Raw genomic sequence first — 23,035 nt, 5'->3', positions numbered from 1 at the left:
TCTCCATTATCACTGCTATGTATTTGCCATCTTGTGGGAAAACTCACGTTATTGTCTCATCTCGGACCATCATTGGTCTTTTCATTCATTTTCTGTCTTACTTACACTCTTTTTAAGAACACTGCTCTCTAGGAGGAAAAACAGCAAAATAATGGTTTCATAACAAAAAACAACATTTAATCATTATGGAGAATCAAAATCAATGGACAGGATGTGCTGGCATTGTAATTTAACAATAGAAAAGACAGAAGGCATGAATAGGACACTTGTAATGTATAGCAGTAAAAGCATTTTGGCCATCAGAAATTCTCATAAAACTATAATCCCCTAAATCCTCACCTACATTTTGACTTTCATCTTATTTCTAAGAAGGGCTTTGGAAAAACAAAATAAATATACGATGGATGCATTTTTAAGAGAATCTACACTGTGAACACGCAAAGGCTGCTGGAGGAATCCCACTGATCATCTACTCTCATGACACAAGAAGAAGCAGACCAATCTTAGGAGACTACAAATCTAAATATTAGCATTTGCCTGCATGAAACATACTGCTGATGATCTACAACAACAGGACTGCAACTGGGGAGAAAACAGATTACTAAAGCAGTTCATCAGGGATTGGACCACACACAGTCAAGATGTTAACATTCAACATGGACATTAAATCATAAACTTATCATAGTAACAAGAATAAATATCTTCCGTAACATAAGTTTCTGGGAATATAGTTTTTTTTTTTACTATAGAGTATGTATGTATGTTCTGAGTTATCAACAGTATATCACTTCTGTTGTGAAGTAATTTCAACTACTCAATTATTGTTTTTAAACTAATTATTAAAAATATAGGAGGTGTGGGACATTCCTATATCTTTCTGCTTTTCTGATAAAGTGCAAAATGCTTCAAAACACAAAGCTGCATATCTACCGAAACATAGAACTAAATCTTTTTCTGGAAAGGCTTCATCTCCAGCTGGAAGTTCATGTTTGACTGAAACAGAAATAATCATGAGAAATAATCCCTTCTATGCTGATTCTGGAAAAAATAAAAATAAAGACTTATGAGCTCTGACATTCAGAGGCATATTGCAACAAGAGCATTTGGATTATCAAGAGCTCAAAACACACTTATATGATTAATGCATAACAAAGAGCCTGTGTCTCTTAATTTGTATGACAAACCATTTGTCTATGAATTGCAGAACAAGACAGAAATGTTGCAGACAACCGCATAGACACTGAGTTTCCATTGTCATGAAGAATCACATTTCATCAAGATTAATTCAGTTTTTGACAGTTTTCTTGAACAAAAATGAGCATCAATCTGCATAAAGCTCCATTTCACTTGGCATCTTCGTGTCCCTTCAGTCTCTGTGCTCCGACAAGCTCAGTTATTGTGAAAAACAAGATCAGTGCACTTAAGTAGGTAACAGTCAGACTGTACAATGCCCGCTTCTTCAGTAAAAGTCTTCATGAGATCAGAAACAAAACAACCTTAGACTCATACTGGTGCTGTTACCGGTCATGTCTTTTAAAAGGGAAGACAGCAAACAACACAGTTTAAGGATTTGATAAAAAGGAAAATGTCTGTGTTTTTGATAACATATCACACTTGAGGCAGAGTTTTATTTTTCAGTCTCTAAAAGTGTTCGATGGGAATCGCTGTGTTCACTTTGTTACAGCCATGAGCATTGACCTTTTTCACAGAAGACATTTGTCTAACTTGTATAAACACTGTTCAATAGTTTAATCAGCAAAACCCCAAATCTCACTCATGTCCCACCACTGCCGTCATGGTTTACTGAGAAACTTGAATAAAGCAGAGCCCTTGTTGATGTTGTTACAAACACTGGTGCTTTTCCTGTTATGATGCTGACTAATGTCTGCTGTGAAAAAACTTTTTTCCTCATCCACTCATCATATACTCATGAATAACAAATACACCTTTATGGTTGAAAAACAACCATACTCAGGATGTACTACTGTTTCAACTTTACGCTGAGAACAGAGGTGTATATGTTCATATAACCTGGGTTTGGATACTTTTGCAGGAAGGCCCAAATATTTGGAAGCGATTCACATGGCACAACCAATTAATAAACTACAGGAGGGCCCTGCCAAGGCTGCTAACCTCACCGAATTAGAGAAAGTAACTAATTAACTCTAAGAATTATTGCATCACTAATGCTGTATTTAAGGTACTTTTTACAAATCCACACCAATCCTGTGAGAGTATTTAAACATATTTTTCAGCTATTTGCAGTTCATTTGTGCCACTTAAAAGGTTTACAATATACATAGGATTCATTGCCAGATAAAGTCTGTGGGATTACTATGATTTGGAGGAAGTATAACTTGCATCTTGATGGATCACTGCTAAATGACTATAGGAGAAATGGTCTAGTGTCTGCATATAGCTTCAGGATGACCTCATTTCATTTTCATTACACAACACTACTTACTACACTCACTCTGATATGTATTATCTTAGCCTGCTTGACCAAATCAAACTGGAATAAATACTTCTTTAAATTAAAGAGAATTAAAGTAGCGCCAGTGAGGAGATCAATTCATTACATCCTTTGTTAAACACCACAAATCCATCAGGGATTATCATGGACTTAACCTATATAAATACCTTTGCCCCTTTAATATAAAACCAAACATGTCAACAGACTTCTTTTCATGTAACAATGAAGACGATGATATTCCATGTGTTTTCACACGTCAGACGAATATAGAAGGTTACAGTGCAACCACTAGTTATCTGAAGACGCTCCATGTGAAAGAATAACGTGGAAGGGCCAGTTTTCATGTGTTCCCCATGCTTCCGTTTCGTGTGTTTTTAAGTAGACTGGTCATTCAACAAGTAAGAGACACATCCTCACAGGTCTGAGATTACATGAAGGCATTCTCCGTTTACGCAGCACAGCAGCTGATAACAAGGGAGAGGTGGAGTCGTATGATCCAGTTTCCCTCATTAGAACCAGTGATACTAGTGAAAATATATCCTCTGTCAATGTTTGATGATGAATGAATAATTAACTCTGGCTCCCAGTTTGTCACAGGAGTATGATTTAATCCAGTCTTAGTGCAGATCAAGTGCTGAGCTGCGGCTCTGTGATGTATCGTACTGGTGAGCCCACTGCGTTTGGCCTGCACAAGCCCCATGAAGTCCTCAGTGTTGTAGTTAGACCCTTAAGAGCTCTCTGTGTCCCTGGGCAGGGCACCGTTGAGCTCCTGAAGGCTGTCGATCCCCAGATACCCCAGTAAAATCTCGCTGCGGCGGTGGGAAAGGCTCAGGAGGTCCTCGGCCAAGCAGTTAGCGGAGGTGAAGCGGACCTTGTCATGGTCAAACATATCCTTTAGGTACTGCACGATTTGTTGCTGCAGAAGAGAGGAGGGAGATGAGTGAAGAAAATCAATGGATGATAGGGTGAATTTAATTTAAAGGAGTGTGACTGATTTTACACATGAAGGCTATCATACAGTTTGGTCCAACTCAGTGGATCCTTCTCGGGCAAACCTATCCTTCTTTGCATGCTGGTGTTGAAGCTAACAAGCTAGCTATGGGTGGCTGAGCTGCAGTAAGCTTGCCCAAAGTAGCTAAGGAATCAACAGTAAGAGCGGGACAAGCTGGTCATGCAAGTAAAATATTCTAAGAAAGATGCAAATCTGACTACCAATGCTAGCTCCATGTAGTTAGACACCGCAGTGCTTTGAGCTGAATGCTACTGTCAGCATGCTCATGCTGATAATGCAAGTATAATATTTACAATGTTCATAATCTTAGTTTGCATGTTAGCATATTTTCTTATTTGCAGACATCCTGAATTTAAGCCCTTTGGATAGGTTGCATTCCAAAACCCTTCACTTCCCAAAATGCCACTTAAGATCGTCTTTCATTAGAATTTTCCTGCCAGATAAACTCCCACGGCCTTCAAAATCCAGACTCCCAGTTTGTAACACAGACATTCTGTTGTAATGTTATGTGTAATGTCTCCAGCCACAATTGAAATATCACTGATGACAAAGTTAAACTATTTCAGAGTCACAGGAGACATTATAAAATTGTTTTCCACGCTGTATGGTGATGATGAGTAGAATGAATTTCATGTGTCCCTTTAAACAGTTGACATGTATTTAGTCCACTATGCTCTCACCTTGAAGATAGTGCACACTTCACTGAGGTGCTGCCTGGGTCCCAAAAACCCATAGGCTAAAACTGGGCTCACATGTTCTGATATGGCATAGAAGTGGGAGATAAAACCATCAGGAACCTATGGACAGTGGAGACACAGCTGTCAAAATCAAAATGCAATAAAAACAGAATGCAATAAAAAGCACCACATTTCAAACAGTCTCATACACACCATGAGCAGACGCCTTTTCGCTTTTAGGACAGACCAGCAGGCAGTCGCCAGAGCCTTAAGGAAAAACACATCTCTGTTATAGGACTCAAGTTTGACTCATCTGTGGGATAATCAAGGAAGTTGTGTGTGTGTGTGTGTGTGTGTGTGTGTGTGTGTGTGTGTGTGTGTGCACACGAGCGAGTGTAAATTAACCGTCTCTTTGAAGCTGTCAGAGAGCCAGCGATTCCTCAGCACAGCTACCACAGATGAGGGAGGGCTCTCCAGGTCTTCGAATGCGTCCATTAGTATGAAGTCCAACACAATGTCAAAGAAGTTCATACACACCACCTGCACAGATCATGACATGTGGAAAAAGATACATTGTGTTAAATAAGATAAGAGGACAAAAGGGACGACCACATTAGCCTTAAAGGGTTTGTCTTCAACATATGAAGAACGCAGCAGGATATTGTCCACGTCAGATGTGTTCACAACAACAGGAAATTGTCTGGAACATTCAGGTTAGATGTGGTGCCTGGGTGGAGGATACAGGGAATAGGACATGACTATTAAAATCTGCTGTGGAAATCAGTGTTCTCATTGAATCTCATTGTTTTTTGTAAGATAAGTCTTTTTCGATATTTGTATTCTCTTTTTTTCCAGTTTTGTGGCTGTCATGTGTTAATAAAAATAATAAAAATAACTTTATTTGAAAAGCACATCTAAGCTCATCTAAGCAAGGTTACAAAGTGTTTCATACAAAAATGAGGAATGAATTATAATAAAAGGTATTTAGTTCAGTTCAATTTTAAGAGCCAAATCTTAACAAAAAAAAGATCAAGACCTTGAGTTTATGGAGAGACCCAACAGTTTCCACAATGAGTAGCACTTTGGCGACTTTGGAGAGAAAAAACTCCCTCATTAACTACAGGAAACCTCTAACAGAACCACATCAGATGCACCGGTGCGCCTAACTTTTTCAATTAGGTGCAGCAGCACATACTTTAGGTGCACCCAAGATTTTTCACTGCACCTTTTGGCACTGCAATAATACACCTACTATATCTTTTCTTGAGAGTTCCACATTCAGTACATTGGTAATTTTTTTAACATCAGTTAAGGATATATTGATTGTACAATACCAATTTTACCCGGAGAAATCTCTAACTTGGTGAATACAAAAGTTATTGCGTTAAATTATATTATTATCATCATTGTGAAACCTTTTAAACCACTGATGACAATAATATAGCATAATCATGCCAAATCTTTCAAAGAGCAATGAACTTCAGTAAAGCAGAGAGCAACCTAAATGTGGGGCGCACTTCAGTTAAAGTTTAATTGAGGTTAGTCACAGGGCTTCTTGGGTTCGCGGCCCAAGTCTCAGTTAACACGCACTCTGTGTCTGACAACTGCACCTACATGTTAAAAGGCACATGCTGTAAAACAAAATAAAGAGGACATCAGCTGCATGACATGAATGACAACATTACTCACTCCTCGGCCTTCTAGCTCCATCTTCGTGGTTGCCCATGTTTCTTCTCTCTGGGTGTAAAGCAGCATGTCGTCGTAGCTCTCTAGGAAGCCTTTAGGACTCTGAGTTAAGATGAAAAAAACACCGTAATTAGTATAAGCCATACAAACATGTCCACAGAGGCAGACCTGTAACCTGTTTATTTAAATAGTACAAGTTATTCATTGAGGATCCTAATGTAGTAATTTACCTTTTTTGCCTTCACCATTAACCCTGTAATCATCTGCTTCCCTGTCTCCATAAAAAATGTGCGATGAGTTTCATCCAACAACAGCACCTGGAAGGAAAAAGCATTATCGGGTCATTTCTGTGACTAATCGATTTGGTTTATACATTAAGCATCTGATTGCATCACAGTGCCGACTTCTTGTCAAGCCTAGGGAACAAAGTGTAGTGTTGTAAAGCTGCAGCTGATGACTTTAAATATGCATTAAACTCGATTTCAGCTCCACTATCTCATATGTAAAACAGTGCTGTATAGACAAAGACCCACAGTATCATCCATTTTTTAAATGGAACACCATGAGTCACCTGCTCTCTAAATGTGTGAGCAAAGAAACCTGACTCACTGCCTGCAGGTACAACAACTGCACCTGCATAGAGATGGCATTTTTACAAACTCAGGTTTGATGGAGTGTGCAAGGTTTCTCCTGGTGTATCGCTACATGCAATGTGTGAGATACAGAAACAGAGAGAAAGAGAAATCTTTGATGAGCGGCTTAAACCTTAATTCGTGAAACTGACCTGGAATGCTTGTCTCACACAGTGAAGTTTGGCAAGGAAATCTTGATCACCATAACATTCAAGTAATTCAGTCCTGGTAAAAAAAAAAAAGGTATGAACAGTGTGTAAGATTTAGGAGAAAGGGATCTATTGGCACAAATTGAATATAAAATAATTCTCATGATGTTTTCACTGGTGTGATTCATCATGAATTGTTGTTTTCTTTACCCTAGAAGAGGCCATTTAAATTGAAAAACTTTATATTTACATTGAGGACCCCCCTCTCTATGGAGGCCGCCATGTTTTTAACTGTAGTCCAAACTGGACAAGCTAAACACCTTTTCAGTTTTTATGACAACTGAAGTCTACCACAGGTTCTCTTACATGTTTGGAGGGGGAGGGTGAGGGGTATTCAGCAGCAACATGCAATTTCACTACTAGATGCCACTGAATTCTACACACTGTACCTTGAAGTGAACAGCGAATCCTAATACTTACTCTGACTTTAGCTCTGTGACACAACTGTTTTATTGGCCACTAAATGCTCCACATTGTTCAGCAGCTAGATGCACATTTGGACCTATTTAGACCTGGTTTTCACATCCATCCAGAGAGATCTGATCACAAGTGTGATAGCTTCTTCTGTTCACATTTGACTTTAGTCTCATGAGTCTCTTGTGAACACTTCAGATAGGTTCTCACTTCCCCATTCTACAGTATATGCAAATAAACACATATGCCATTTCAGTTTGAGAAGACCAAGGGATGTGTTTTTTCTGATTATACAGATGTGTCTGTTGTCAACGTGTTTGGGTGTGTCAGTATGAAAGAATTAAATATATGTAAAACAGGGGAGACAAATCTGCAGTGTGGTTTCCTAAATTTGACGTGTAAGTGTGACCATGCCCTAATTATGAAACTACAGTCAGAGGTCAGAGGTCGTCAGCTGAGTCTGCGGTCCTACAGGCTGGCACACAATTCACACAATGAAAAAGAATGTGGCCACATGTGTCCCAGACCACATCTGCATGTTGACTGAGTGATCAGATCTCAAATGCGTCCTCAATGCGTCTTGAATGCATTCACACCTTAAGTTAGCACTGCCCACTTGTGATCGGATCACTGAGAACGGATGTTAACAACAGGCTGAGATTACATGATGATGTGTCACTAACAGTGATTCTTTAGACATTACACAGTCATTTTATACACGCAGCTTATGGTATTACGAGGGTAGGGGTGTTGAACTTCAGTTACCTCAGGGACCTATATGACACCTTTCCCTCTCGCACCAGAGACAAGGCTTCTTCATAGAGAGCTGAGGGCTTCAGAGGCTGGTAGACCTCTTCCAGAGACATGGCATCAAAGAGCTGGCCAGGGAAAAGAACATCACACATACAGTACATCAGTGCACAGTTCATATATGTTTTATAGTAGACACGTTCTGATCTGTGACTAAAGGCCTTTGCACATTTGGCTGTTTTCTTTACTGCGATTGATCTGGATATAACTGATATTTTTGTATATGTATCGAACCAGTCCCATATTCATTTCTGTCTGTGAAATTCGATAGTTAATGTGCAATCCATTTCACTGTTTTCACATTTGGGATGCAATTTCATGAAGCAATATAGCAGCTTTTATTTTTTTCGAACCAAAGAAGATTTGTTTGTGTGTTGTTGACAATATTAGATTTTGAAGCAGCAGTAATAGTAGTAGTAGTAGTAGTAGTAGTAGTAGTAGTAAAAGAACAAATTCCTCATCTATCCAGTCTGAGATAAAGTTTATTTGTCAATTTATTTAGTACATTTGTGTTGCTCACAGTTGTTTTTGTCATTAAAAACATAGGATGTAGCTAACTTGAATCTGTAGGATCAAGCAGCAGGTGACCCAACTCCTGTCGAAGAAAATTAATGAACCAAATGCACACTGCTGCGACAGTTTACAAAAATACAGGACCTTCGTCAAATTAACACTCAAGAAAAAACTATGATCTACCATGGTGCCATGTTTCATTAATGTGGACAGTCAGGCCCGTAGAAATTCACCTCAGACTAATTTGTGTCACCATTGATGTGCAAAGCTCTTAAAGAGTGTATTTAAAATGTCTACCTGATACAAACGTGAACAGGGGACTTATGGGAAACTTACCTCTGCGGCTGAGAAGAAGGAGTCCTCGGAGGTAACAGTAGTGGCATCATCATCTTGCAGTCTTCGGAAATTCTCTACTTGATGCAAGATAAGAGTTCCTTCACTCTCTGTCAAAGGAAAATCACAAACTGACTCTCAGCACAGGAATCAAAACACAGATGATATTAATTCACTTTAAAAACATGGATCACAAAGCTGTATGTGATATGAAACTGTATCAGTCCAACTCCTCACTGATTACGTTCAAAATCTAATTCGCTCTCCGTAGTTATTTCCATCTGTTTCAGATCAGATGTGGTCATTCTCCACTCTCTTTGAAGATCATAAATAAGTTGAACATCACTCTCACCAAAGTCTGCCAGCACGCTGTCTGTAGGGATACTGCTGCCAAAATCCTCCTGTAGGTGGTACGCCTTGTGCAGTAGAGTCTCTAACTTGTCAGCAAACACTTTATTACGGGCTTCAGCCTAAAATCAAGAGGAAACGTATTTAACAGGTCATATATACTTAAATATTATGTTATAAGGTTCAATTTAATACTGCATTGGTGCTGTGTGATCTATGACCAAGTCAAATCTGTAGTCTGCACTGATGACGATTGTGTGACAGTTACCATGGGAAAGTCTCCACACGCTGCCCCCTGCAGAGCGAGGCTATTGTTGCTGGAGGTTGAGTCGGTGTGATGGCGAATATTCAGGGCTTGTTCCCACTTTCTCAGAGCTTCCTCAAAAAGCTCCATTCCTGGCAGGACATGAACACAGAGGCTTACATGTATTGTTTATATCAGAGACACAAAGCCAAAACTATGGGATATGAGTGGCACAGAACTTCATTGTTTGTAGTTCTGGAGCAATCGCTGCCCAGCAGCATTTTGGGTCCAAGAGTCCAACAACTGACAGATTATATCCAGACCTCCTTAACACTGCTTTTATATAATGTGGGAAACAACTGCAATGTGAATAACCCCCTATTTATTCAGCAATGCAGGTTATTAAATTAAGTTATCTGATTATTTACTGCTGTAACCAAAACCAATTTGGTTTTACAATCCATAACAATATAATAAAAGTTGAGCTCATGTTTCAGTCCTGGACATTATATTTTTAGCAAATAGATGTTTGATGGCATCTCCTTCATATTTTACACACAGCCTATATGTCCAATTTCTTAAGAAAGAACCCTGAGTGATAATAAATACCTACCAATTAAATATAGATTCTCTGCATTCGCATCCTCTAGTGCCACTGTCTCTTCTGCCACAGGTTCTGCCTCCCAGGGTGTGGATGGATTGGCAGACGGATTTGGGGAGCTTGGGACCCGCATCTGTGCCAAAAAATAATAATTAACTTGAAAGATGAATAAGAAAACAAATAAAGGGGTAATGAGGGAAAAGAAGAGTTAGCATGACAGAAATGAAAAACTAAGCATGAAACTAACTGATGCAAGGCTGTGTGAGGAACTCGAGTGTTTACTGGGAGCCAGGGAAGAAATTCCACTCATGGTGTCATTGCTCCTGGTGCTCGGACTCATCATTTGACGACTGGTAAACGGACCTGTACAGGAAACATTGAGCATTCTCTTATCTGGATATATATAAGTAGATGCTGACAAACACTACAAACAGTCATATTTCAAGATTTACAAATAAAGACATGCACACCTCTCTTTAATGAAGAGGGTCTCCCTGTCTTCATCAGTGCTTCAGGTATTCCCACTGTCTTCTGGCCCTCCTTCCGTTGTGTTCCTTGCTTCCTTTTTCTGCCTCGCCTCTTGAGTTGATGAGCAGTGAGAGCCAGAGCAACACTGCCTAGTGCTGTGGCAAAGAGCACCTTCTTCAAGTTTGGTGTAAGTTTTAGCTGAGAAAATATGGACTGAAAGCAGGAAAGACAAACATGAAATGTCATCACCGGGTCCTCTTAAACATTTTCTTCAGACGATGCTTTTGTGTAAACATGCAAAACTCTGCTGCAAATGCAAAGCATATTACCTGACCAAATGTGGAATAGAGAAAGACTGGTATCTCCGCCACGGTCATGGCCAAAGCCTGGGCGAGGGACATCCCTTCTGCTTGTCTGACTGACATCTCAGAGAAATTGAAATGCCTTCAGGCCAGGGTTCTCCGAAGCTCCCTCACATTCACCCGCAACAAGGTTTTTCTCTCCGCTCTGGGACCAGCCAGCTCAGGGCCTGCTGATGAACCGTCTGTCTTCATTCACTCCTGAACTTGTACTCCACAGTGACTGTAGTTTAATCACCTGCAATAAATGGAAAATGGAAATAATAATTATAATGAAACAAACTTCCTCGCTTAAGAGCTGTAGTACTATACAAAGGTTTGCAAATGATCAAGATATGGTATCCATAGACATCCCTGTCCATTTGTTGGTTTGTATGTTTGTTAGCAGATTACACTGCTGAATGGACTACCCATTCAATTATGGTGCAGATCCAGATGCGATACTGACTCCAATAGAAGAGAAGAGTATTCTATACCTCACCGACAGACAATATATTGGACTTTTCTTATATTGATGTTGATGACAAGTATATTACAAACGTTATTCATATTGATTCATTACCCTGCAGAATGAACTTGTTAGAGTTTGGTGTGTTAAGCTCGGGAGCTCCAGCTCACATTGACTGTTAAGCAGCAGATCAACTTGTCGTGATGCCAGTTCACCTCTACACGGTCTGGTATGTGCTCCCTCACACCTACAGTACATGACACAAGAAGGTGCGGCTACAACGTGACAGGATTTTCAATTCTATCTGTTTAATTCATTAATCATTCACACAAATACAAATGAGCAACCATTCCCAGCCTGCCAGTGCAAATGATCAATGATTAAAAGGGTGCTAGTTGAACTGAGAATTGTCTAGAAGGGAGATAGCATGCCAGCCAGTTAGTCAGAGGCCTCGAATCAGCCCTGACACCACTGTTTAAACGTTTACACATGCTGAACAGTGGCTCTGAGCTCAGCTGTTCTAATGTTTAGTTAATCACCAGCAGAAATGAGCAGAAACAAGCAGACAACAGTCCCAACAGGCGGCTATGCTAACCTTAGCTGCAGCTAGCATAGCGCAGCACGACCTGTCACATCACATCACAGCATCACCCGGACACAAGCAGCGGCGGAGGGTTAACCGGACACCACGGAGGCTCCGTCGGCTCTTTATCCAGTTAACCACCGGCACAACCACTAACACGAACAACCCCGCACACCGGTACGTACCGTGGACATCCGACACGACGGGGAAGGACGTTCCTGGTGTCACCGCCAGAGGAAGGAGCCGCGCACAAGGGTTTTCCGCGGGGGCGGGACTTTGGAGTCGTAGGAAAACTGACAATGCCACGAACCAATCAGGTCCAACGAACAGTGGGTTCAATTATTTCTCGACCAATCAGTTAAAAGGTAGGCGGGATGAATGCTTTAAAAATCCAATCAGGTTGTAGATCATAGAGCAGAAATCAGAAAGTAAAAGCTGTCCTGAAAAGTTTCCTGACTTTATTATTACTATAAATACCCCTACTAAGTAGTAGTATTGTTACTATATTATTATTTCTATATTATTAGTATTAGTAGTATTTTGGGCCCATGCACAAACAGTGCAAGGACCATATTGAAATGCTTTGAATTATTATTATTATTATTATTATTATTATCCGATTGTAAAGTAGTCATTAAAATAACACGAAAGACTGATAATTTTGTTTTAATAATGGTTTCATAAAAAATACGTGAGCACAACCTTTACGAATAAGTAGTCTTTTAAATAGTAATTCTTTGACTTCGCGTGATTTAAAGCTATTTTAACAAGTGGCACTTGAAGTAAACATTACATTTTATCATTTGATAAATTAGTTTGTATCTTAAAGGAAAAATAACTTTTACATTAAATATGTGCTAGAATAATAGACTGTATATAACGAGACTAGAATAAGCAGAAACATCACTTCCTGTTTTAGCCATTCACCTTTCAGGATAAAATGACGACAAGGTAACTTCCTACGTGCTCATGTTATTACCACGTAATGTCGTGGTATTGACTAACCCAGACGACACCTTTGTTGTGAAAGTCGCACCGGAAGTGATGTTTGTATAGAGCAGTGTGGAGCCAGGGCCTAGAAATCGAGAAGCGACCACAGTGTGTCAACAACACAGGGAACAATAGAGAAGTGAAGCGAACTCCGATACGAGGGAATTCACACATGTTCCTGTCGTAGATGAGACGAGACTTCACGGGGATGAAGATCGGCGGACACGAAACGGATCCTGGATATGTGAGCTCTCGCTAGAACTGAGGAGGGGATCCATGAAAAATATGCGAATAGTGTTGCTGATGAATGGTTCCTGGCCGCAGGGCTGGTCTGTGTCACCGCCTCTGCCTCAGGTGAACCGGCTGCTGAGAGCATGAGTGCCGCATGGCTCTCTGCAGCGGGGCCTCTCCCAAGGGTCTCGGTATGAAGCCCCCGGTGAGCAAGAGCAGGATATCTAATGCAAAGCGTGCGGTCATGTGTGAACTGTTCAGGGCATGAACGGATGTACGCACTCTGACAATGAACTTTCCGTCTCACAGATGCTGCTATGGCTGTTGCTGCTCAGCCTGAGCCTCTCCCTGTTGTTTTGGTTTGCGCATGTGATCAGACGGGAGGGTTCGTCGCCTGTTCTGCCAAGCAGCGGGCTCAGGGGCTACGTGAGGATCAGCCCCGGCAGCACGGAGCAGGTGAGGAGCAGGGGTCCAGGATGGTTGTAGAAGTTGCAAATATGTAATGGTAAAGGGACAGTATTTATACAGTGCTTTTCCAATCCTATCAACCACTCTAAGTACACTCCAAGTCACATTCATGCATTTATGCACACATTCACATGTTGCCCCTGTATGCAGCACATCACACAACATTCATACGCTGTCAGCACAGCTCAGAGGCACTTTGGGGTTTGTATCTTGCATGAAGGAACTTTGGAATGGGGGAACCGGGGATCGAACCACCATCAACCCTCCGGTGTACGACCCTCTCTCCCTCCTGAGCCACAGTGGCTCAATGTGCACTTAGGCAATTGGATGTATGTGACAGAACAGGCTACTTCAGTTGCATGTTCAACTCCTGAGGATACCATGACCTGAATGACTGAGGATCTTCAGAGATATAATCATATATTGGTTGAATCCATAAAATGTATCTACCTATTCTAAAACATCTAGGGCCCAAGGAGGTGCAGCATCAAACTTGGTGCAATTCACACGTTAGTGATTTTTGTTTGTTGTCTTTGTTTTATGGGTTATTTGTATCCCCTCTCTGTCAACAGTTTCTGGACAAGCACTGCAACCAGTGTGCCTTGGTCTCCAGCTCAGGTCAGATGCTCAGAGCTGGCATTGGTGACGAGATCGACAACTTCGACTGCGTCATCCGGATGAACAATGCACCCACGGAGGGGTATGAGAGGGACGTGGGCAGCCGCACCAATGTTCGGGTTGTGTCCCACACCAGCGTTCCCCTGTTGGTGAAAAATGAAAGCTACTACTTCCAGCAGTCAGCGGACACCACATACGTGTTCTGGGGTCCTGACAGGAACATGAGGCAGGACGGGAAAGGACGCATCTTCAACACTCTCCTGAAAATAGCAAAGAAGTACCCGGATGTGAAGATCTACACTGTGACCAGGGAGAGGATTCAGTACTGTGACAGTGTGTTTCAGAACGAAACTGGAAAAAACAGGTAGTGTTTTACTTCATGTAACATGACAATACATTAAGGGAAGTGATTATATTGTTTTTCATGAACTTCAGTAAAACAACATATGTTTGAATTACTCTTTTATTAAATAATAAATTATGTCAAAGAGAATGTCCCCAGGCCAGGAGTTGAACCAGGGACGTTATGGTTATGTGTTATGAACTTTAAACCTAATGTCCCGTTACTGTTTACTCTGACCATTAACTCCCTTTTTATCAGCATTTTAACAACCCTTCAAAATAAGACACCCCCATGTTACAGGAAATGCTAAAAAGCCATACAACACAACATACTTACAATGCAAACTTTTCACATTTTGGATTTTTCTGTCAGTGGACAAATCTTTTAGCCTCAGCTTTTGAATATGTTTTCTTAAGAGCAGATGTTTGGTGTCTCTCACTCAGAATGAAGACAGGGGCGTTTCTCAGCACTGGATTTTTCACAATGATCCTGGCTATCGACATGTGTGACAGAATCCATGTGTACGGGATGATCGATGATAACTACTGCAGGTGAGACATTTCAAATGATGCTGTGAGGCTCCGCCCTTTGTACAATTTAATGTTTTGATATGAACGTCACCTACTTCTTCCTCCTGACAGCCGGGCCAATCACAGCGTTGTTCCCTACCACTACTACGAGCAAAACCGAATCAACGAGTGCAGGATGTACAAAGTGCACGAGCACACGCAACGCGGGGGTCATCGCTTCATCACTGAGAAGGCCATCTACGCCCGATGGGCCACGCGCCATAAAATCAAGTTTAAACACCCCTCCTGGAGTCTCCGAAGGAAGAGGCGATAGTCCGCAGATGTTCCTCGACTGTACTGTGAAGTTCACTTTTGCTGGACTCTGATGTTCTTCTAAATATTTGCTTGAAAAGAACTGGATCATGTGCAAATTTGTTGGAGATGGACTCCGACTTTCACTTGAGATTAGACTGTTTTTCAATCCACTATGAGTCATTTGATCCTGGATCAGAGTGGAAAAAACATTTTATTTCTATGCCAGTGATGATTTTGATGTACCACCCTCAGTATTACTTAATAGTCCCATCATGTAAAACCATATTTCAGTATTCTGATATAAGCCACTCAAAGCAGTTTATACCAAAGCTTATACTTAAATTTCTTCATGCCTGTGCCTTGACACTCAGTCTCATTTTAGTCTGCAATCTGGCCCTTTGTCGTTTTAAACCACAGAATGCACCTTATGCATATTGCTGGAACTGATAAATACTTTCATAAGTGCTCAATCTGGTCTTTATTTTCCTAAGAGATTTGTCTTTTTGCAATTTAAAAAATTACTCCAAATAACGGTTCTGGTTATTTTTCTGTCTGACTACTTGTTCCGGCTCCAGTTTTGTTTCTCCTTCTCTCCTCCCTGACATTGGGGCCATACTTCGCCTCACAACTTGACAAATACTCTGCATGGTCTGCCTGCCTCAGAGTCAACTTCAAACTAAACTAAACCATTTTCAAAAAGAAAAAAAGTTTTCAAAGTTTCAGCTGTTACATGTGGCACATTTCATGAGCTACTGTGATTTGATTTGTCTGTCAATATTTTCAATGCTTTGGGCAAGGGCCTTAACTGTTGGTGCTCATAACCAAACAGGATACAAGGTTCTTGCTGTTTCTTTATTCATAATCGAGTACTTACTATTGAGCTTGAAGCTTTTTACTTGCCCTCACAACAACCAATTTAAATGCTGCAAAAACGTGTTATTGTTAGTTTGATTTTTAAATTAATCTAAACACGGGGTTACGTTGATGTGAACATTGATGTGTACATAATGTCCTGAGTGCCATTTAACCCATACTGTTACCATGCAGTTTGCAGATGTTTCATGTGGCATCGGTGGTGTAACCTTCTCAAACTGTAGATGGCACATCCACTGTCCATCACTTTGTTTTCAGCACCGACAACTACGTTAAAGTTGCTAACCCTTAGTATTCTGTTGCCTGTTTACAATGAAAACTCTAGTGCTGCCTTTTCAGTTACATTATGCTTTTATTTTGTGACTAATTCCAAAGACTCATTTGCACTACTGCCCAAACTACTGTGTGATAGTGTTTTACTGTACTTCAAACATGCACTGTTTGAAAAGTGTATGATGAATGACTTTTTAGGAAGCATACTTATATGTAGTGAGTTGGGCAAAGTACAACCTTGAATGTAAACTCGACCACTGAGATCAGTGTCAACATGAATAAATTACCTGTCAAACACAGTCTGCCTGTGTGTGTGAGAGCCTTACAGTTTTAAGACCGAAATAGTTTCAGGTCATATTCAATTCAATTCAATTTTATTTATATAGCGCCAATTCATAATTTACATTATCTCAAGGCACTTTACATTTAAAGGTCAAGACCAATATTAACGTAGAGAAACCCAACAGTTCCCACAATGAGCAAGCACAGGCGACTGTGGAGAGGAAAAACTCCCTCATTAACAGGGAGAAACCTCTGGCAGAACCAGGCTCAATGTGGGCGGTCATCTGCCTCGACCGGTTGTGGTGAGGAAAGAAAAGTAAGGGAGGAGGAAAGGAGAGATGGGTGGAAAGCGGGGGAGAGAAGAGAGAGATGAGGTGGAGAGAGAGAGACCGAGAACAATTGGGCACCATCAGTATCAGGGCTGACTATAACAATAACAATGTAGTGATCTACAACAGGATTATATATATTATGCTCTTTTGTTTAAAATTTGCCCAACCTTAACATAACCACATTTCACAATTTACCACTGACATTAACCATGACCAATTCAAACCTTCCCCTAACTTTAATCTAACCACATTTCACATCTTTTGCATGGCATTCTGCAACCGCCAGTATTCACTGCATTCCACTGTCTCTGTTATTTGTATTTATATTTTATATTTTATACTTAACGTTTACTGTTTACGGTTTTTGCAAACAATAGTATACATTTTATATTTTATACCTTTTCTCCTTATACTTCTTTGAATATTTTTCTAATATTTTCTTATATTGAGACTTGTTTTTTTATTCAGTGTTTACTGTTTTTTGCTTAAATCTTTGTTGATGGAGAGACCGAGAGTCTGCGAAATTTCAATTCCTCAATATGTCTGTGTATGTATTGCAGAAATTGACAGTAAAGCTGACTTTGACTTTTGACATATTTATTCATTTATTTATTACCCTTTTGAAGATTTTATCAACATGTGACACAGCACCTTCACCTTCCAATCTAACCTGAACCATAACCCTTTTAGTCCTTAACTTAACCTGATCATAATTCACATGTCTCCTTGTGCAGGAGCTCAGACGTGTAGTTTCAGCCTCAGTCAGAACCAGACTGGTCGAATGGTCCTGATATATATATACTGTGTTAATACTGAAGGAAAATGGATTAATGAAACATCATGACCTGTGACAATCTCACACACACACACACACACACCCACATGCAAATGCGTCGTAGTGATAAGTGCGATGATGACGTCACGTCAGTGGTGCATGAAGACGAGGGACGTGAGGAGGAGGAGGAGGAGAAGGAGGAGGAGACACCGCAAAGGCCCATAAACACTGAAGCTCCGGATGATCGCTGCTCTCTCTCACCTCCTCACTTTGACATGGAATCACATTTGACACGTTAATCTGATCAGCGGGGGGGTGTTGTTTTATAAAGAACTGGCGGTAAAGGTACGTGAATACCCGGTGGCGTAAGTGCTGCGTGTGTTTTTGTGTGTGTGCACGTTCTCCTCTTGTTGTGGTCGATGTTTGGTTATTGAAAAATGTGTCGGGGATCTAACACTGTATTTAACGTTTGTATTGTGTTTAGATTGTGAATAACAACATGTGATGTATTCAAATATCGATCTAAAGCTGCTTGGTTACATGTAGAAGGACGTAAACCTTGAATATGCTGTTCTACTGTGCGTAACATGAGATGGAACAGTGGCAGATCGGCTGGGTAACAGTGCATTGTGTGTGTGTGTGTGTGTGTGTGTGTGTGTGGCAGGTATGATGACAGACAGACACACACTGATCAGAAAGCATGGGGCTCAGGCTCAGTGGAAAGGTAAGACCATGAACACCCATAACATCAGGAGGGTGTGGCACTCAGGGACCTCTTACCCTTCCTCTTCACCATCAGCACCGTTATTAGTAGTATTACTGGTTCTTAAACACATTACATACATGCAGTATTGTCATTGTTATCATTGTTTACCAGTGGGTTGAACAAGTATTCAGACCCTACTTTATCTACTCACATAATACTGTATATTATTGTATTGTATTCATTTTCTGTCGTACATAGGTCTTGGAATTTTCATTTATTATGCTCTTAATGTTGAAACCTGCAGAAATGATTGATGATGAGATGAATTATGTTATACTTCCTTACTGTGTTTGTACAATACATAAGCAGTAAGATCGATATACTGTATAATGAATCTTCATTATATATTACTGATGAAATTTATATTGCAATAATTACTGATATTGTTTTATTGACTAGCCATAGTACAACATAATTTATATAACCTCCAGTCCAGTAGAAGGAAGTTATTTAGGATCAATTAAGTTTCCAAAATACTGTAGCTGCATATCATTTTTGACAAATTGTCTGATCACTTGTCAAATAGCTTCAGCTCTTATTTAAAACTATAGGCTACAATGCAGCGTATTTTATAAGCTCCTCATATTTTTTGTGTTTAAAATCTAAATGTGTCAAGTAACAGTTAAATAAATATGCAGTAAAGTATAAGTACTGTTGTTGTTTTTTTACACTGCAGGGACAACAGAGCCACAGGATGGTGATCTTTGTTGCCATCTTCATCCTGATGACACTTCTCTTCCTGTATGGCTCCAACAATGGCAACAATGACGTCTTTACCCCTATCCACGTGGCCGTTAATAACTTCCTCAAGACCACGGACCTGAAGAAGTGGGCTGGGAAAGACGGCTATGTGACATTTCATGGGAACAAGGTACTTTGCAGTTTGCACACAAACACAGAAGTGTTATAACTGCCCTGAATATTATCCTGAGTGACACAAGGTTTTCCAGGTGCTTAAGGACTAATTCTGATAGTAGTTTGTATGTTGTAGGATTTGAAGTGTATTCTTCACAAGGGGCATTTTGTATTTTAGCAAAAATTTGACTTCAGCACTAAGGAGAAGACTCCTCATCATCGCGCACTTTAGAGGTTTAGTTTCGGCATAGATTTGAATATGAGCGTGGGTTTCCAGATTCCCACTCATGTGCACTTCATTAGAGGGTTTTAACTTTTTCACATATGTACAGTATGTATATAAATGTCAAGGACTGACTACGCAAACATTATCCCAAGGTTCAAGATGATGTGAAACAGTGGGTGTTATGAGCCATTTACCCAATTGCTCCTGTAAAAGTGCTTTAATTAAGAAAATGCAGATTCTTTATATATTTGGTAATAAATGTAACATTAAAACATCATTAATGTATTTCATCAGAGAGTAGTGTGTGCAGTATGTATTTAATGTTGTCTCCCTTTCAGAATATGACCCTGCACTGTAATAGCTGTGCGCTGGTGACCAGTTCCAGCCATGTCTTGGGGAGTCAAGCGGGAGAAGAGATCGACCGTACGGAGTGTGTGATTCGTATGAACGACGCTCCTACTCTGGGTTACGAAACGGATGTGGGAAGTCGGACTACTCTGAGGGTTGTGGCCCACTCTAGTGTGTTCAGGGTGGTCCGGAGGCCCGCCGAGTTCTTACATCGCATGGACAACAACCCTGTGATCATATTCTGGGGACCCCCGAACAAGATTGGGAAGGAAGGCAAAGGGACTCTGTACAGACTGATCCAGAGAGTCAGCATGACCTACAGTAACTTGTCGTGTTTCAGTATCATACCAAGCAAGATGCGCAGATTCGACAGTCTCTTTCATAAGGAGACAGGGCGAGACAGGTGAGTATTTAGAGAGGGAGTAAACCCCTGGATTATTCAATACAATTATATATCATATATAATATAATATTTATCATTTTTAATCAACCAATAAATTGGCCAGGCTCTAGTATATATAGTTACATCAGTATAGGGTAAACTCAGTTTTCTCTTTTCATTTTTCCTGCTCAGACAAAAATCTCACTCGTGGTTGAGCACAGGCTGGTTCACAATGGTCATCGCTGTTGAGATATGCGATAACATCAAAGTATATGGGATGGTTCCACCCAATCACTGTGGGTGAGTATAACCTCAGCACTAATTAACTATTATAGATCACAAGCACAACCAATATATAATGAAATATTTTGGTTTTCAGAAAAAAACCCGGATCCAAGAAGATTCCGTATCACTACTACAAACCCAGGGGGCCTGATGAATGTGTCACTTACATACAGAGCGAGAGCGCCCGGAGAGGAAACCACCACCGCTTCATAACAGAGAAACAGGTGTTTTCACGCTGGGCAAAGCAGTACAACATCACCTTCACTCACCCCAACTGGTGAACAGACAAAATACCTTTAAGAGGTGTCTCTGCACTCATGGAGAATGAATGAGCACCGTGGGCTGGATTATGTTTGTTAACTTCCTCGATCGGGCCTTCAAATCGCTACGTGATGAATGACCGCTTTTGGTGAAAAAACGAAATGATTGCCAAGATATACGGAAATGTTCTCTGTCGCAGAAACTCACTTTGGAGAGGTTTCTGAAAAGCTGTGTGTATCGTCCACATTGACACGTGGCAGTCATGTTTTTGTAGATAGAAAAAGAAAATGATTTTAAAGATTGATTTTTACATGTTTATAATATTTTTGTTATGTATTGGAAATGCACTGTTTCCCGTGTTGAAGGGGAATGTATTTAAGTATTCTCATCAGATATGTGAATAAGTGGCCAACACAATACTCACATATATATATGTGTGTAGCCCTTATTTGTCCATTATACAAAGAATATACAGTATATATTCTATAGTAACTGCAGTGATAGTCATGGCTGGGTACCATTTTTTTTTTAATAATCTGAATCAGTACAAACATCTATATACATTTAATTTGAAGTATGAGCCAAACACTGTTACATGATTAAAAATATAGCATCTGTATAATGTTGAAATTACAATTACAATTTATACGGGGAAATAAAATATTATGTAAACATGACTTAATCTGACCACGGGTCAAATTCTGATTAATAATAATTCAGTTTTTTAAACTTGTTTCTGTGGAAACACAAGCAATACACCGTAAAACCGGAATCCACTGAACAGATGTAAATATCAGGGGACTACAAAGACTGAGGATAAAGCACATTGGTTTACTGAACTTTATTTCTGATTCAAAAGTGATAAACAGTTACATCACTGTTACACCATGCGTCTATAATTGTTTGTAATAGTCTGACATATTTAGATTCCAGAAAGTAAAATTCAGAAATTCATTTCTGCAGATAAAGATGGTACTACAATTTGAAGTTAGCACTTTTTGTTGCCTTAATGTTGATTTTTAACATTTTACAAGAAAATTAGTATATGAACATAAAACCGCTGCCTCATATTTTAAATGTTAAATTTTTTTTAAACCTCAGTGACATTCCAGCGCATGCAACTTAAATTAAACTATATCATGGCCTTGTTATGTGTTGGTATGTTGCTCTTGGAGCTGCACGATTAATTGAAAGTTTAGTTTCAATTTTTATGTAGAAACATGAAGCAGAGGAGGCTGGGATTTCTTAAACAGTGTTGCCTTTTGCAAGTAATTAAAGTGTTCTCTCAGATATACTCTATCTGACTGACTGGCTGCGATCAGAAGCCTTATACCTCTGAATCTATTGGTCGATAATGAATAGAAAACATATACATGATCTGTTGTTTAGTAATATTAGCCTGAAAAAATGATTCCTTGATTTAAACAATGCAGTATTTTCAAAAGCCAATATCTATAACACAGAACATGGCAACTTAAACTCCAAGGTTTCTGGATGACGCAAAAGCTTGGTTTGTAATATTTTGTCCACCTAATTTATTTGAATTAGTTACAATTTCCTTCAAGAAGAAAGGATTTATTCCAAAAAAGGAAATGTTGCTGTAAAAGGTGTAGATATTTGCAGCATGCATTGCAATTAAATGTGTGATTGCATAAGGAAGACAATCAAAGAGCTGTAAAGACCTGTAGTTCTGTAGAAACTTCTAATTTTCAGATGTGACTAAGAGCAGATGGACCACTCACTCTCTCCATTTCAAAGATGTTTGACTTGTTTGCTCAGAAACCTGAAGACGACTGGTGTTTATTAAAGATGTTGACATGTTGTGCTGGTCTCAATGGTTTTTCATGAAATGTTCTGCACTGTATTAAACCAATTATCTGCTTTAAAACAAATACAAGTCACTTGAACCCCAGAGAAAGTATCTGTTTCTGTACATGTACAATATGTTGGATCATTTAGAAAAATACAGAATGGTATCTCAATAGCAACACAAGGTGAAATCTGACAGGTGTATAGCAATGACAGCACTCGGTGCAGCGATCTGTGGATTTGAGCTAACGGTCGTTTCACAGTAAACTCTGCTGTAATTGGAC

The 23,035-nt window shown here is 39.9% G+C and overlaps 3 protein-coding genes across 5 annotated transcripts; 2 read left to right on the top strand and 1 right to left on the bottom strand.

Annotated features, from left to right (window-relative positions):
• Window positions 1-155: 155 nt before the first annotated feature.
• miga2 (mitoguardin 2) lies at window positions 156-12,097 on the bottom strand. 2 transcript variants are annotated; one of them, XM_069514361.1, is made up of 16 exons: window positions 11,996-12,097; window positions 10,750-11,017; window positions 10,423-10,633; window positions 10,200-10,315; window positions 9,965-10,085; window positions 9,376-9,503; window positions 9,112-9,229; window positions 8,763-8,869; window positions 7,869-7,981; window positions 6,633-6,705; window positions 6,079-6,165; window positions 5,852-5,950; window positions 4,568-4,702; window positions 4,376-4,429; window positions 4,166-4,282; window positions 156-3,389 (listed from the first exon to the last, which is right to left on the bottom strand). In XM_069514361.1, the coding sequence occupies exons 2-16, from the start codon at window positions 10,843-10,845 to the stop codon at window positions 3,201-3,203; spliced, it is 1,764 nt and encodes a 587-aa protein (XP_069370462.1). In that variant the 5' UTR covers window positions 10,846-11,017; window positions 11,996-12,097; the 3' UTR covers window positions 156-3,200. The 2 variants fall into 2 exon arrangements, with proteins under 2 accessions (XP_069370462.1, XP_069370463.1); XM_069514362.1 differs by having other exon boundaries at window positions 11,342-12,031.
• A 617-nt stretch (window positions 12,098-12,714) lies between these two features.
• On the top strand, window positions 12,715-16,727 carry st6galnac4 (ST6 (alpha-N-acetyl-neuraminyl-2,3-beta-galactosyl-1,3)-N-acetylgalactosaminide alpha-2,6-sialyltransferase 4). The gene is made up of 5 exons (XM_020081558.2): window positions 12,715-13,236; window positions 13,341-13,487; window positions 14,072-14,481; window positions 14,904-15,011; window positions 15,102-16,727. Exons 1-5 carry the CDS (start codon window positions 13,186-13,188, stop codon window positions 15,301-15,303), a joined length of 918 nt encoding a protein of 305 aa, XP_019937117.2. The 5' UTR covers window positions 12,715-13,185; the 3' UTR covers window positions 15,304-16,727.
• Window positions 16,728-17,970: 1,243 nt separating this feature from the next.
• st6galnac6 (ST6 (alpha-N-acetyl-neuraminyl-2,3-beta-galactosyl-1,3)-N-acetylgalactosaminide alpha-2,6-sialyltransferase 6) lies at window positions 17,971-22,763 on the top strand. Of its 2 annotated transcripts, none has more exons than XM_069514364.1 (6): window positions 17,971-18,164; window positions 18,484-18,543; window positions 19,262-19,456; window positions 20,005-20,417; window positions 20,589-20,696; window positions 20,776-22,763. In XM_069514364.1, the coding sequence occupies exons 2-6, from the start codon at window positions 18,520-18,522 to the stop codon at window positions 20,960-20,962; spliced, it is 927 nt and encodes a 308-aa protein (XP_069370465.1). In that variant the 5' UTR covers window positions 17,971-18,164; window positions 18,484-18,519; the 3' UTR covers window positions 20,963-22,763. The 2 variants fall into 2 exon arrangements, with proteins under 2 accessions (XP_069370465.1, XP_069370464.1); XM_069514363.1 differs by having other exon boundaries at window positions 18,029-18,164; window positions 19,259-19,456.
• The last annotated feature ends 272 nt before the right edge of the window (window positions 22,764-23,035 follow it).

This window comes from Paralichthys olivaceus, chromosome 18 (assembly GCF_024713975.1).
Source record: "Paralichthys olivaceus isolate ysfri-2021 chromosome 18, ASM2471397v2, whole genome shotgun sequence".
Classification (NCBI taxonomy): Eukaryota; Metazoa; Chordata; class Actinopteri; order Pleuronectiformes; family Paralichthyidae; genus Paralichthys; species Paralichthys olivaceus.
The sequence above is the reverse complement of the archived record's forward strand: the minus strand, read 5'-3'. Positions and strand labels throughout refer to the sequence as shown.